A 15,299-nucleotide genomic window follows, 5' to 3' on the forward strand; every position below is an offset into this window, starting at 1 on the left:
TGCTCTAGACCCCTAATCATTTTTGTTGCCCTTCGCTGTACTCTTTCCAATTTATCCACATCCTTCTTGTAGTGTGGGGCCCAAAACTGGACACAGTACTCCAGATGAGGCCTCACCAGTGTCGAATAGAGGGGAACGATCACGTCCCTCGATCTGCTCGCTATGCCCCTACTTATACATCCCAAAATGCCATTGGCCTTCTTGGCAACAAGGGCACACTGCTGACTCATATCCAGCTTCTCGTCCACTGTCACCCCTAGGTCCTTTTCCGCAGAACTGCTGCCGAGCCATTCGGTCCCTAGTCTGTAGCGGTGCATTGGATTCTTCCATCCTAAGTGCAGGACCCTGCACTTATCCTTATTGAACCTCATTAGATTTCTTTTGGCCCAATCCTCCAATTTGTCTAGGTCCTTCTGTATCCTATCCCTCCCCTCCAGCGTATCTACCACTCCTCCCAGTTTAGTATCATCCGCAAATTTGCTGAGAGTGCAATCCACACCATCCTCCAGATCATTTATGAAGATATTGAACAAAACGGGCCCCAGGACCGACCCCTGGGGCACTCCACTTGACACCGGCTGCCAACTAGACATGGAGCCATTGATCACTACCCGTTGAGCCCGACAATCTAGCCAGCTTTCTACCCACCTTATAGTGCATTCATCCGGCCCATACTTCCTTAACTTGCTGGATTGTAATTGGATGTCCAATTACACTCGGAGTTATGCTGACTCTGCTTACTGACTTGAAACTCACAAGGTTATCTGTTTACCCCAGCTTTCTCTTAGCCATGTTAGCCAGGACCCATGGCCCAGGCCAAACTATGGACTCTGGGCCTATATGAAAAGTTCTTAGCAAAAACTGTAGTTAAGATCTTACATACACAGCAAATGGATTTTGGCCCTTCAAACAGAACAGGTAATAATCAAGTGATCCATCCCTGTTGCTCATTCCCAGCTTCTGACAAACAGAGGCTAGGGACATCATTCCTGCACATCCTGGTTAATAGCCATTGATGGACCTATCCTCCATGAATTTATCTACTTCTTTTTTGAACCCTATTATGGTCTTGGCCTTCACAACATCCTCTGGCAAGGAGTTCCACAGCTTGACTGTGTGTTGTATGAAGAAATACTTCCTTTTATTTGTTTTAAACCTGCTGCCTATTCATTTCATTTGGTGACCCCTGGTTCTTGTGTTATGAGAAGTAGTAAACAACACTTCCTTATCTACACCAGTCATGATTTTATAGACCTCAATCATATCTTCCCTTAGCCGTCTCTTTTTCAAGCTGAAAAGTCTTAGACTTATTAATCTCTCCTCAAACAGAAGCCATTGCATACCCCTAATCATTTTTGTTGCCCTTTTCTGAAACTTTTCCAATTCCAATATTGGAATATCTTTTTTGAGATGGGGCGACCACATCTGCACACAGTATTCAAGATATGGGTGTACCATGAATTTATATAGAAGCAACATGATATTTTCTTTTCTATTATCTATCCCAGGGGTGGCCAACCTGTGGCTCCGGAGCCACATGTGGCTCTTCTGTAGTTAATATGCGGCTCCTTGTGTAGGCACCAACTCCGGGGCTTGAGCTACAGGCGCCAACTTTCCAATGTGCCGGGGAATGCTCACTGCTCAACCCCTGGCTCTGACACAGGCCCTGTCCCCACTCCACCCCTTCCAGCCCCCTCCCGTGAACTGGCCGTGCCCTCCCTCCCCCCCCCCCAAGAGCCTCTTGCACGTCACAATTGATCAGGAGGTGCGGGGAAGGAGGGGGAGGCACTGATCGGTGGCGCTGCCCGTGGGCAAGAGGCACTGGGAGTGACAGGGGGGTGGGATGCTGATGCGGGGCTGCTGACATATTACTGTGGCTCTTTGGAAATGAGCATTGGTAAATTCTGTCTCCTTCTCAGGCTCAGGTTGGCCACCCCGATCTATCCCTTTCTTAATTATTTCCATCATTCTGTTTGCTTTTTTGACTGCCGCTGTACATTGAGTGGATGTTTTCAGAGAACTATCCAATGACTCCAAGACCTCTTTCTTGAGTGGTTACAGTTAATTTAGACTCCATCATTTTATGTGTATAGTTGGGTTTATGGTTAATGATGTAGGTTTGTGGATATTTAGGAGCATCTCCCAAGCATGAGCCTTGTACTTATCTGTAATTAGTATGTGAAAGTTCTGCATCTCTTATATATTGGTAACAATTGTATAACTAGTGTTATTAATGAAGTATTACTGGATTTGAATTAGGCAAGAGCAAACAAACTAGACTGTGATGATTTATCATCTTATTGTTTATCATCTTATATTGTTGGGATGAGAAAAGCAGCTGAGTTTTAAGCTTAAAAAGTAAAGCTGATGCATGATTTATACTATGCAAAACATTTTATGCAGGAAAAAGTTAAATTTAGGATTGGGTTCACCACCGCTGTATCCCACTTTTATTCTAGTGGAATTAAACCAATGCAAAACTGGAGTACCAAGATGATGAATCATGTTTGTGAACTTTTGGACCAAGTTTATGAATTGGTACATTATGAAATGTACATGGCAGAGGGGCATTGCTGGCACATGATGGCATATATCACATTGGTAGATGTGCAGGTGAACGAGCCTCTGATAGTGTGGCTGATGTGATTAGGTCCTATGATGGTGTCCCTTGAATAGATATGTGGATAGCATTGGCAACGAGCTTTGTTGCAAAGATAGGTTCCTGGGTTAGTGTTTTTGTTGTGTGGCGTGTGGTTGCTGGTGAGTATTTGCTTCAGGTTGCGGGGCTGTCTGTAAGCGAGGACTGGCCTGTCTCCCAAGATCTGTGAGAATGAGGGATCGTCCTTCAGGTTGTAGATCCTTGATGATGCGCATCACCTGCGCATCTACCAATGTGATATATGCCATCATGTGCCAGCAATGCCCCTCTGCCATGTATATTGGCCAAAATGGACAGTCTGTGTGCAAAAGAATAAATGGACACAAATCAGACGTCAAGAATTATAACATTCAAAAACCAGTCGGAGAACACTTGAACCTCCCTGGACACTCAATTACAGACCTAAAAGTTGCAATTCTTCAACAAAAAAAACTTCAGAAACAAACTCCAACGAGAAACTGTAGAACTGGAATTAATTTGCAAACTGGACACCATTAAGTTAGGCTTGAATAAAGGTTGGGAGCGGATGAGTCATTGCACAAACTAAAAACAATTTCCCCATGCTAATTGTCCCCTACTGTTACTCACACCTTCTTGTCATCCTGATTATCACCACAAAAGTTTTTTTTTCTCCTGCTGATAATAGCCCACCTTAATCAATTACTCTCATTAGTGTTGGTATGGCAACCCCCATTTTTTCATGTTCTCTGTGTGTATATCTCTCTCTCTATATCTCTCTCTATATATCTTCCTACTGTATTTTCCACTGCATGCATATGAAGACTTGGGCTTTAGCCCATGAAGCTTATGCTCAAATAAATTTGTTAGTCTCTAAGGTGCCACAAGTACTCCTCGTTCTTTTTGCTGATACAGACTACCACTTTGAAACCTATAACCATAATAAACATACTAAAAACATTTTGTTTTACCAGTGCTCTCATAACAAAGTGTGGCATAATATACTGGCTATATGTCATATTTCTAGATCACGTCTCTGAATCACAAGTATTTCAGAAACCACTTAGAGGACAGCCTTTCTCTTGGAAGGCCACTGCTGGTTGAAGATGTTGGGGAAGAGCTTGATCCAGCATTGGATAATGTTTTGGAGAAAAACTTCATCAAAACTGGTTCTTCCTATAAGGTAAAAGAAGAAAATATAACTGTAAGGGAGTGCATTCAAATATTAAAATAATGCTAATTCTCTACAGCTATGATAGCATTATATTTGGATTTGTGGATAGCCAAGATATTTAAACCTTGCATTTTCTTCTTCTGTTAGTCTTAAATGGGATTATAAGCATTAGAAGAAAATCCTATTTAAAACCCATTGTGCTGTCTTGTAAATTAATTATTGCATGTATAATTGTGCAGAAATTACAGAATCAGACAAGTTTCTGAACGAGTAGCTTGAGGCACTGCATGGATATTTTCTTTGCACAATTTTTTAATATAGAATTGGCTTTTTAGTTAGATCTTTCCAAAATGCAGTAGCAGAAAAATTTAACTGTACATTCTGAACTATGTTGTAAGAATGTGACCCTTACTATCAGTGCTTTTCAATTCATCTGTCTGTTTCATAATATCTCGTGTTTTGCAATAAGGTAAAAGTTGGTGATAAAGAAGTAGATGTCATGAATGGCTTCAGACTTTACATCACCACCAAGCTCCCAAATCCGGCATATACCCCTGAAATTAGTGCTCGCACATCCATTATTGACTTTACTGTGACTATGAAAGGTCTAGAAGATCAACTCCTAGGGAGAGTCATTCTCACAGAGAAACAGGTAGGAGGAAAATAATTCCACTGTATTTCTATTTGGTTTAGAATGTACAGTCGTGTGTGCGTGTGTTGAGGGCAAGTTTCACTTGAGTTAAATTATTTATTCCGTTCTCTCATACTACAGGGTTACTGCTTTGCATTTCTCTATGAACAACCTTGGGTACAGCCATGTTCAGAGAGCTCTTAAAAATAAGCACAATCGTACAACAAAGTTGATATGATCCTGCAAAAGCTCTCTTGACTCTTTTTTGCTTAGTCTTCCCTTTACCCACTGATTGAGGTCTTCTAGTCTGTCTTTCTCAAACATGCACATTTTCTATCTTTTTTATGTGTGTGAAAATATACTACTTTAGATTCCAATATATGGCAAATAAAGTTTTCCATTCAAAATATGGTCTTTTAAGGTCAGAGAATCCCCTTAAATCAGTAGCAGTACTTAAAGGGCAATGTTTTGCTTTGCTGGTTTGAAGTTCTGACTGCCATCACTTCCCACAGAAATTTAGATTTTCCTCTGTCCTTCCACCACAACCATAGGTTTTTCATAATATGTCCTGGTCTGTAGCCCTGGTGAGATCTTCCATGGTGTACGGTTCCTCCAGGAGCCGGTAGACCAACAGATGTTCCATGGTTTGTTTCACCACAGTCGCATGTATCTGGGTTATTGGAATAGCCGCACATCCACATATGGACTTTTGTCCTGTCAACTTTTGTTTGGAAGCAATTTAAAAATAGATCTCTAATCTCTGGCTGAATTACTGAATCCCTCAAATTATGATTTAAAGACTTCAAGTTAAAGAGAATTGACCATTTACGCTCATTTAAACCCTGTAAGTGATCCATGCCCCATTCTGCAGAGGAAGGTGAAACCCCCCCAGGGTCTCTGCCAATCTCACCCAGAGGAAAATTCCTTCCCGACCCCAAATATGGTGATCAGTTAGACCCAAGCATGTAGGCAAGACCCACCAGGCAGCTACGTTGGAAAGAATTATCTGTGTAACTCAGAGACCTCTCCATCTAATGTCCCTTATCTGGCTGTTTTTCTGTTTTCCTTGTAACAGCTCTCCTGATAGCCGATGGACTGATTCTAGCAAGAATATAAAGGCTGTTCATATTTCTTGGTTTTAGACATCCTGTGATGTAGCAGCAGCTGTCATTTAATATAGGGTCCAACTTCTTTGTGTGAGCTGATCTTTTCCACACAGGGCATGCATATTCAATCATCGAATAGACAATTGTAAGTGCGGTGGCTCTTAATGTTGCTGGGTTGGTTCTCCATTTTGAATTTGAAATCTTCCTGAGTATGTCGTTCTGGGTGTTAACTTTGCCTTATGTCTTCTCCATGTGTGCCTTGAAGGAGAGAATGCGGTCTAGCACTACTCAAAGATAGATAGGGATTCCAGCAGTGGGCAAATGATACCCCATTCCAGATGAAGTTGTCCATTGATCTCATGATTCCAAAGATGGAACAGGCCTCATTTGCATATTGGCTTGGTTGGTATGCAATTGGTTCTTGGTGTAATAGACTGAGACCCAGACAGTATCGTTGTTGGCATAGTTTTGATCTGGGCATAGATCATCAGCATAGATAAAACTTCTTGTGCCAACATGAATCAGTTGATAACTCATGCAGATGAGGAGTATTGACAAGAGTATGCTCCCTTCTGGAAGGCCATTTTTCTATTACTATCATCAGGTCCCTTTCCTGTATTGTTCAACATAAAGATGTTGGTTCTCTAATAGAGATCTTATAAATCATACAATGTGGTGATCTTTCATCCTTGTGGATAGGGGGGTAGTGGTAGATGTGGTATATCTTGACTTTAGTAAGGCTTTTGACACTGTCTTACATGACCTTTTCATAAACAAACTAGGGAAATAGAACTTAGATGGAGCTACTATAAGGCTGGTGCATAACTGGTTGGAAAATCATTCCCAGAGAGTAGTTATCAGTGGTTCACAGTCATGCTGGAAGGGCATAATGAGTGGGGTCCCGCAGGAATTGGTTCTGGGTCTGGTTCTGTTCAATATCTTCATCAATGTTTTAGATAATGGCATAGAGAGTACACTTATAAAGTTTGCAGATGATACCAAGATGGGAGGGGTTGCAAGTGCTTTGGAGGATAGGATTAAAATTCAAAATGATCTGGACAAACTGGAGAAATGGTCTGAAGTAAATAGGATGAAATTCAATAAGGACAAATGCAAAGTACTCCACTGAGGAAGGAACAATCAGTTGCACACATACAAAATGGGAAATGACTGCCTAGGAAGGAGTACTGCGTAAAGGGATCTGGGGGTCATATGGATCACAAGCTAAATATGAATCAACAGTGTAACGCTATTGCCAAAAAAATTAAACAACATTCTGGGATGTATTAACAGGAGTATTGTAAGCAAGACACGAGAAGTAATTCTTCCGCTCTACTCTCTGCTGATTAGGCCTCAACTGGAGTATTGTGTCCAGTTCTGGGTGCCACATTTCAAGAAAGATGTGGACAAATTGGAAAAAGTCCAGAGAAGAGCAACAAAAATGATTAAAGGTTTAGAAAATATGACCTATGAGGGAATATTGAAAAAAATTGGGTTTGTTTAGTCTGGTAAGGAGAAGACTGAGAGGGGACATGATAAGTTTTCAAGTACATAAAAGGTTGTTACAAGGAGGAGGGAGAAAACTTGTTGTTCTTAACCTCTGAGGCTAGGACAAGAAGCAATGGGCTTAAATTGCAGCAAGGGCAGTTTAGGTTGGACATTAGGAAAAACTTCCAACTGTCAGAGTGGTTAAGCACTGGAATAAATTGCCTAGGGATGTGGTGGAATCTCCATCATTGGATAAACACCTGTCAGAGATGGTCTAGATAATACTTAGTCCTGCCTTGAGTGTAGGGGACTGGACTAGATGACCTCTCGAGGTCCCTTCCAGTTCTATAATTTTATGATCATGTTGTATGTTTTAGTGAGGGGTCTTCAGTGATTCATTGTGTCATATGCTGCTGAGAGGTTGACAAACACGGCACCTGTTACTATACCTTTTCAAAGCCATCTCCAAAGTATCAAGTGATGTTCAGCTGGGTGGAATCCAGCTTGCTCTGGTATTAGGTGCTTTTTAACAAATGGTGTCAGATGAGTTAGGATGAGATACTCATATGGTTTGTAGAGGTGACATATTAGTGAGAGAAGCCTGAAGTTCTTTGGCTCCATTGTGTCCTTCCCTGGCTTCAGGAGTCCCACAACGTACACTCATCACCACATGTTAGGTACTTTGTATGTGGCTGAGCACGTGTTAAACAACTTGAGTAACCCGTTCTTTATTGTTGGTCCAAAGTGTTTGGTTTGTTTATCTAGACCAGTGCCTTTGTCATTCTTGAAGGAGTTAATTCTGGAGGTTAATTTGGTCATTGTATACTTTGCCCTAAAATTATAAATCTCCTCATTTTCTTGCCACTTAAGCCCTACCATTTTCTAGGGGTTGGTCTGCAGTTACAATATAGTGTTGCTCTGCCTTTCTCAGGTCATTGTTAAGCTTCCAAATGGTTATCCATGATTTCTTACTCCTGTGGGATATGTCCACATCTGTCATGACTTCTGTTTGTCCTCCTTGGAGAGACCAATTCTTTGCCAGTTGCAATGTTATCCTCAGCGAAGGGATCTGCTTTGAACTTCTGCTTGTATTTTGTGTATCAATGTGATAACTTGGATGTTAGTCCTGACACATAATTTGTTCTTCTGCCTTGTGGAATATGCTTCTTCAAGACAGTATGCAGTACATTGTCAAACTGGTCATAATTTTCTGGTATTGGTTCGGTCTTTTTTATATCGAGGCATCTTACGGTGGTTTTAAGGTAATTGGTGAAGCCCTTCCATCTTCCATTTTAAGCCCTTTCTTAAAATTAAAGTGGCCCTGGAATGGTACTGAGTTTGGTGTAATGGCTGCATTGATCTGGATAGTGATGGGCTGGTGCTGTGAATGTGGAATGGGACCCAAACTAAGTTTATTGTATGAACCGGCTATGTTGCTGCTGACAAATGCTGGATCAGGGTTGTAGCCTCGTTTCCATAGATAGGTTTATGAATTACGTGGTGTGCTTGTGGCCAGAGTTCAACTAATTCTCCATTTTCATCAGTTATGCTGTTGCCTCATTTGACTCTGCACTGTTAAAATCACCAGTGATCACCCATATTTTATCATGTTTGAAGTTATGTGGGCTACCAAACTTGAACTGTTTGGATGATGGCTTGTAGAAAGACATGATGGAAATGTCACCAGTGTTACAGCAGTCAGGGCTTGAATGTTGTCCTTGTTGGTCATAGATGTGTTAATGACAAGATCAGGTTTTGATGAAAATGGTGCTACCGTATTGCTTGTGTGTCTTTTGATGGCCAAGTTCATCTCTAGTAACTGGAGACAGTTATTGTTGATCCATCTGCATGTCTCCTAGAGGCATAACAGCTGGCAGCTGTAGTCAGTTCACATTTTGGCTATCAGGTGGCATTTGGCACCCAAGAGCCCTTTGATATTTGTTGATATTATCCTCAGTGTCCCTGATGAGGACCCTATTGAATGACACTAACAATTGCATTGACCTTCAGATGCAGTTGGTCAGTTATGCTGACAACTACATCAGTCTGCAGGCACAGACATATTATTTGGTTATATTGTAGTGCTAGGTGTTTAGCAGGATTTGCAGATTCAGAGAGTCTGACTGGGGCTACAATGTGAGTGCTCCTTCTACGGCCATGGAGATTTATGTAACTCAGCATCTTGTAGGATCAGGCTTCAGTGTTCAGATACTGGAACCTTCTACAGTCATACCCTATTTTTTTAAAAATAGTCTATTTAGAAAGTAGTTTATTTTGATGTCAGGTTTGGAGTTCTCATTCCCTGCTGCCAATTCTTGGCCAAAGAAGGGATTTGGAGGTCCTTGTGTTGATGGTATGTGGGAGCTGAACAGCAGATCCTTGGCTATGATTGTCTTGGGTAAGGGAATGCTGGTCTCACTTTGCCTCTACTGCAGACATTCAACATGAGGGCATTCACTGCTGAGTCAAAGTTGCTAGGAGAACTGCCTCTACAAGATAGGTTATAGCCTGCACTAATACAGACCAGGGTGCTGCCTACTGTATGGAGTATGGCAGGAATGGATGAGGGAGTCTGTGCATGCTGAGAGTGTGACACTTTGTATAGAAATGCAGGGATCTCTTTAGTCAATCTAGGCTTGGAAGTGTGAACCCTTCAGTAAGATTCTTGGGTACTGAACTGGTGAGCTATGTTGCAAGGCGGTTGCAACTGACTCCAATTGGGATGTAAAGGAGGTCTTTGACAGAAATCATAAGAACAGTCAAGCTAAGGGAGGAAGCATTCTCGTTCTCTAATATTTTTGTCTGTTAACCTTCAAACAAAGCTTCAGGAAGGAGGCAAATTAGGACATCAATTCAGTGTGTGCATGCTCAGTTAGAGGTGCTAGGAACTTGACCCCTTCAAAGCCTTCTAACCCTTGAGCTTTCCTATCCTGCCTAGGCAGCTGTGTTTTGTTTTGCACTTTACCTTTTCTCCAGTGACAGTGGCTGCATGTTCCTGCTGTCAACATTTTACTTGCATGATCTTAAGTTAATGTATAAATTTAGAGATGGGTTGTGGCCTCTTGGGAAAACTTCACAGCACATCACAGAACAATCTTTCTCTTTTTCTGATGGAGAAGTTGGTATAAAATCAGCCAAACTCAGTACTTTAAGCCAAACGTACCTTCTAAGACTTCAAAGCTGCAGTAGGTTCAAGTATATCAATCCTCCCTGCCTAAAGCCAGTCCAACCCTAAGGTTTGGGGCTTACAATGGGTTATGTTTTTCATGAATGTACCATAATGTTTTCTGGTTCATGGCATAAAGTTGTCTGTTAAATGTAAGATCAAGTTTCTATTTCTATAGTGTGTTCTCCAAAAAACCAACAAGCCCTCAACAGAGCCATAGAATAATATCTAACAAAGGCGAAATTACTAGTCAAAGGGCAAGTGTGGAGAGATATTCTACAGCAACAATTATTTCTATGGCCAGCTCTTCATATTCTCATCCCTATCTCCTGTTTTATTATTTATTTTATTGTATTTTATTTTATTATTTATCATTTTATTTATCATGCAAAGACACACAAATTTGAACTGTGAAGCATTTACATTTTTAAAGGTTCAAATTCAATACAATTCTTTACTTAGTTTATATTTCCAAATCACTTAGGGCCTAAATCCTCTAAGTTACTTAGCATGCTCATGTCTGATTAAGCCAGTGGGATCTGACAGTGTTCAGCATCAGTGGGATCGTTGGGAGTCCCTTCAAGACTTGAGCCTACACTGCTAGATTTGAAACACTAGTTATTACACTTGAGTTTACTGGAGTTACCTATGAAACAAATATCCAAGTAGAGTCAATTAAAATGTAAAGTTAGCATGTTTCTGCACCATTTACATCTTGGATGAAAATTAGCCAAATGAAAAACATTTCATCCATTTGTTTCAGAAATGAACTTTTTATTTTGGAACAAATATGTTCCCTGTTTTGATGCTCAACAGACTGCCTGCTACTTAGGGTCCAAAGACATTTCATAACTGCTGCTTTAGTGTGAATTACATTTTGTATTTTGAGATTGCACTTGTTCTCAGCAGTTTTTCTAAGGAAACCATAGTTGTTCTTAATGCTTTAACTCCTTAAATCAGACTCACAACACATTTAAATTTAATTGGGATCAATTTGATTTCTCAGCAGTATTAACTATTACATTTAACAGACCACTACCATCCTTAAAATGTTCTATCTTTTTAACTACATCTTCTTCATCAGACCTGAATAATTCATGCCATGCTTCATAGATTTCTACCTGCTCTCCTCCTGTCACATTTGGCATTGAATGACTTAAGTGAAATGACAGATTTCAGAGTAGCAGCCGTGTTAGTCTGTATTCGCAAAAAGAAAAGGAGTACTTGTGGCACCTTAGAGACTAACAAATTTATTTGAGCATAAGCTTTCGTGAGCTACAGCTCACTTCATCGGATGCGTTCGGTGGAAAATACAGTGGGGAGATTTATATATACACAGACAGAGAACATGAAACAATGGGTTTTATGATACACACTGTAAGGAGAGTGATCACCTGCTGGTGATGGCTCATCTTAAGTGATCACTCTCCTTACAGTGTGTATGATAAAACCCATTGTTTCATTTTCTCTGTCTGTTTGTATATAAATCTCCCCACTGTATTTTCCACCGAATGCATCCGATGAAGTGAGCTGTAGCTCACGAAAGCTTATGCTCAAATAAATTTTTTAGTCTCTAAGGTGCCACAAGTACTCCTTTTCTTTAAGTGAAATGAATTTCAGCTTCTTTACCTCTTGTCCAGCAAGCCCTCTCCTGAAAATGCTCCTGTGCTTTGATTGTCTCCCCTTGATGAGGTGATATTTGTATTATTCTGCAACCACAAACCTAACACTTTCTGCTATGCCCAATGTTTGGAATGAAGGACTGGCTGCAATTTTCTAGTTAATCATAGTATGGGTAGAAGGGAGAGCCCTAAAACAGACAAGAAATTATTCTAGTTCCTCCTGGCTGAAACAATACAGGAATGAATGTATATTTGACCTTGGGGTTCTAATTATTACGCTGATTGTATGCTAGCAGTTAAGTGGTATAAGTTTCCTTGTAAGCCTAAGTGAATGTAAAGAAAGCCGGATAACATAACTTAAGTATCACATTTTGTATTGTTTCTAATAATTTTTCTGGAAGTTGATATTTCTTTGAAGTGGGTAAATGAGTTTGGGGAAAAAACCTGCTTAAAATGATTTCATATGTATCTTGGGAACAGATGGAAGCAGACAGAGATAACAACAGAGCATCTTCTGCTTCAGCTGCCGCATCTCAAAGAAGTAATGCTAATTGAAAATCCTCCTGTTTTAGAAAGGGGAAATTTTACATGATGAAAGGGAGAGAATGATGGGGCTGGTTAGCAGCTGCCTGCATTATGCCCATTTCTATTATGTGAGCTTTTCCACGTACCTTTGCCAATGCACCGCAGGCCTCATTTATAATGCCCCGTACTATTCCAGTCCCAGGTTTTCACTGCAAAGAGATCTACAGACTCTGCTTGATTGGCAGCTACATGATTTCCTATGTAGATTGTTACTGATGGGTGTAGGGACACAACCTTTTTTATTTCACCTGTGACATAGAGGCTCTTGAACTCAAACCTGCAGAAGTGAAAGGCAATTTGCATTAAACTACTTTAGCATAGAGACCGCTTCCAAAGTTTCAAGCAAAAGCATTTTCGTCACCCAGCAAAGAAAATGTATCACTAAACAATCATCTCCCAAATTAATGCTCTCCAGTATATCCAAGCATTATATGAAGGTAATATGCAGATATGTCTAGTAAAGCTGGAGTACCTCAATATCAATAAGTAAGATGCAAGGAATGCTAAAATAATTAGAATTTTCCTTTATGCTTGGGAATAAATTTGGCTTCCAAACAATAACTCAGTATTACCTCTGGTACTGTAGAGTCTCTTGCCAGCCTCTCTGTGGCCACAAGTTTGTTAGGGAGGAATCAGTCTGAGAATGAGAGGTCTTTGTATTAAGGTGGCCCAAAAGTTGCAGAAAGGTTCTTTATACCTGGGAATGTGGTTCTTCCAGATTATGGGATTACACACATTTAGTGAAGTATATGTCAAAGTACCTTCCTGAATCATAGCTTTATTGAAGACTGTCCTGGTTTTTGTCACTTTTGTCTGGAAAGTCTCTTACTTGAAACAAACCTAGAGCAAAACTCTCTTTGCAAACTTTTAATTCTAACCAGGTGCCACCTCTTACCCAATTATGTAGTTTCAGTGCTGGGTGGGATGCCAACAAGCATCTTGAACCCACTTGGATTAGTGCCTGAGGAATTATGGGATTCTAGTATTTGTGGATGTGTTGCAGCTTGTGTCTATACCAATAGATCTAAGTTAGAATACAACAGGCTAGATTGAGATGTCTATTGGAGAAATGTTGATTATGGGTAAGATATTTTCTATTATCCTCTGTTATCCACTGATTTCGTTCTTGGCCACATCCTAGAGCTGTGGTATGTATATACAATTCATGGTCTTGTGGTAGCTAGTTTTACAATTGGGCCCTACTATTAAAAGAATGTCGATAGAGTTTGTAAGTGGATTTAACTTGAATATTCTTGGGATGTGACTAACTGAAGTCTTTCTGGTTATAGAATGGTGAATCTCATGCATATTTCTATTAACAGTATAAACTTGTTTAAAGTGCTAGGTAACACACTTTTTCAAAAAAAACAGGGGTAAGATATTGGGACAGATTTATTCTCAGGGAGACTAAATGTAAATCTGAAGTAACTCCAGTCAAGCTACTCCAGATGTAAACTAGTTTCAGTGAGAGCACTCTGTATCATTGGTAGTCAGAACAATAATTTACTCTTGGTGTACATGGGCTGATCTCAAAAATTGCTTTTCACTGTAACAGGAGCTAGAGAAAGAGAGAACTGATCTCATGGAAGATGTGACTGCCAACAAGAGAAGGATGAAAGAGCTAGAAGATAACCTGCTCTATCGACTGACAAGCACACAGGGGTCTCTGGTGGAGGATGAGAGTCTGATCACTGTATTGAGTAACACCAAGAAGACTGCTGAGGAAGTGACACAAAAACTGCAGATTTCTGCTGAGACTGAAATACAGATCAACTCAGCCCGTGAGGAGTACAGACCCGGTGAGCTGGAATCCCTGATAATGAAAGACAAATGTGACAAGCAAATGAAAAAAGAGCAATGCTAGAGTGGGAGAAATGAGGATGAGAACATGAAGAAAAAAGGGATTATACAAATAACAGGGGAACTGTGTTTCCCTGTAAATGAAATGGATAAGACAAATAGCATATTGATCTGTTGTGGAAAAATATATCAATTTATGCTGTGTGAATCACTTGCTGAACTCTTACCAATTCCCAATGAAAAATCAGTTATAAGGCTAACTTCTGTGCCTGTATACACTGTGGGTGCAGATCCATAAAGTGACCTGGGAAGAGACAGCCCAGTTTTATACTACTTTCCAACCCACAAAATGTTGGCATTTGGTAGGCTGTCAACCCGATCAGTATTGAGGAAAGGCTCATATACTTGTCTGTAGCATCCTAACATCCCTTAGTCTTAATGTGTTGAGCTTTTATTGTAGTACTGTAAATGCTTCATTCATTCTTGATACTTTGCTCCTAAATTAGCTCAATAGTTAAAAATGGAACATGTGATTACACATTATCCTTATGTAGAAGACTGCAGTAATAAGGGGACACGGATACACTGTGGTGTCTTCAACAGAATGCATTAATTATTATAAATCTTAGCAATTTTAGAGTTTGATCACTGAAGTCAAGAGACCTCCTCTGGAACAATAGCAAGGTCCTTATGTATTTTATACATTCTGTGCTTTACTTTTGGATTAGTTATTTCTGGAATGAAAAGTTCCAGGCAATGTTCAGTTGGGACTTCTCTGCATTTTGAGAGATTCATGAAATGGTATTTGTTACATAGTGTAAGAACATGCAGGGTTAGAACCTGGGACAATAGGGGTGTGGCTGATGCCTCCGTATAACCACTGGAGGTTTAGGCTGGGCATCTGTGGGAGGACCCTATAAAGCTATGTTAGACAGGAAGTACAACCCAGCAGGACCTGTGGGGCAGTCCCTCACACACCAGTGACTGGCCAGTATATAAACCAGGAAGCCATAAAGGGAATCTGATGAACAACAACACAGACTGCCTGCCTGCTTCTGCTCCAGACCCTGATTGCACTAGAATAGACCCTAGACATGGCTTCAGACCCTG

The 15,299-nt window shown here is 40.5% G+C and overlaps 1 protein-coding gene across 1 annotated transcript in view; it reads left to right on the forward strand.

The window, feature by feature from the left end:
• DNAH5 (dynein axonemal heavy chain 5) overlaps positions 1 to 15,299 on the forward strand; it is a 316,306-nt gene that overhangs the window by 250,362 nt on the left and 50,645 nt on the right. The window contains exons 64-66 of the mRNA XM_038392521.2: positions 3,645 to 3,800; positions 4,261 to 4,443; positions 13,945 to 14,188. Coding sequence (XP_038248449.2) covers positions 3,645 to 3,800; positions 4,261 to 4,443; positions 13,945 to 14,188 — 583 coding nt within the window. The remainder of the gene's footprint in view (positions 1 to 3,644; positions 3,801 to 4,260; positions 4,444 to 13,944; positions 14,189 to 15,299) is intronic.

The sequence above is a fragment of the Dermochelys coriacea genome, chromosome 2 (assembly GCF_009764565.3).
Source record: "Dermochelys coriacea isolate rDerCor1 chromosome 2, rDerCor1.pri.v4, whole genome shotgun sequence".
In the NCBI taxonomy this organism is placed as follows: Eukaryota; Metazoa; Chordata; order Testudines; family Dermochelyidae; genus Dermochelys; species Dermochelys coriacea.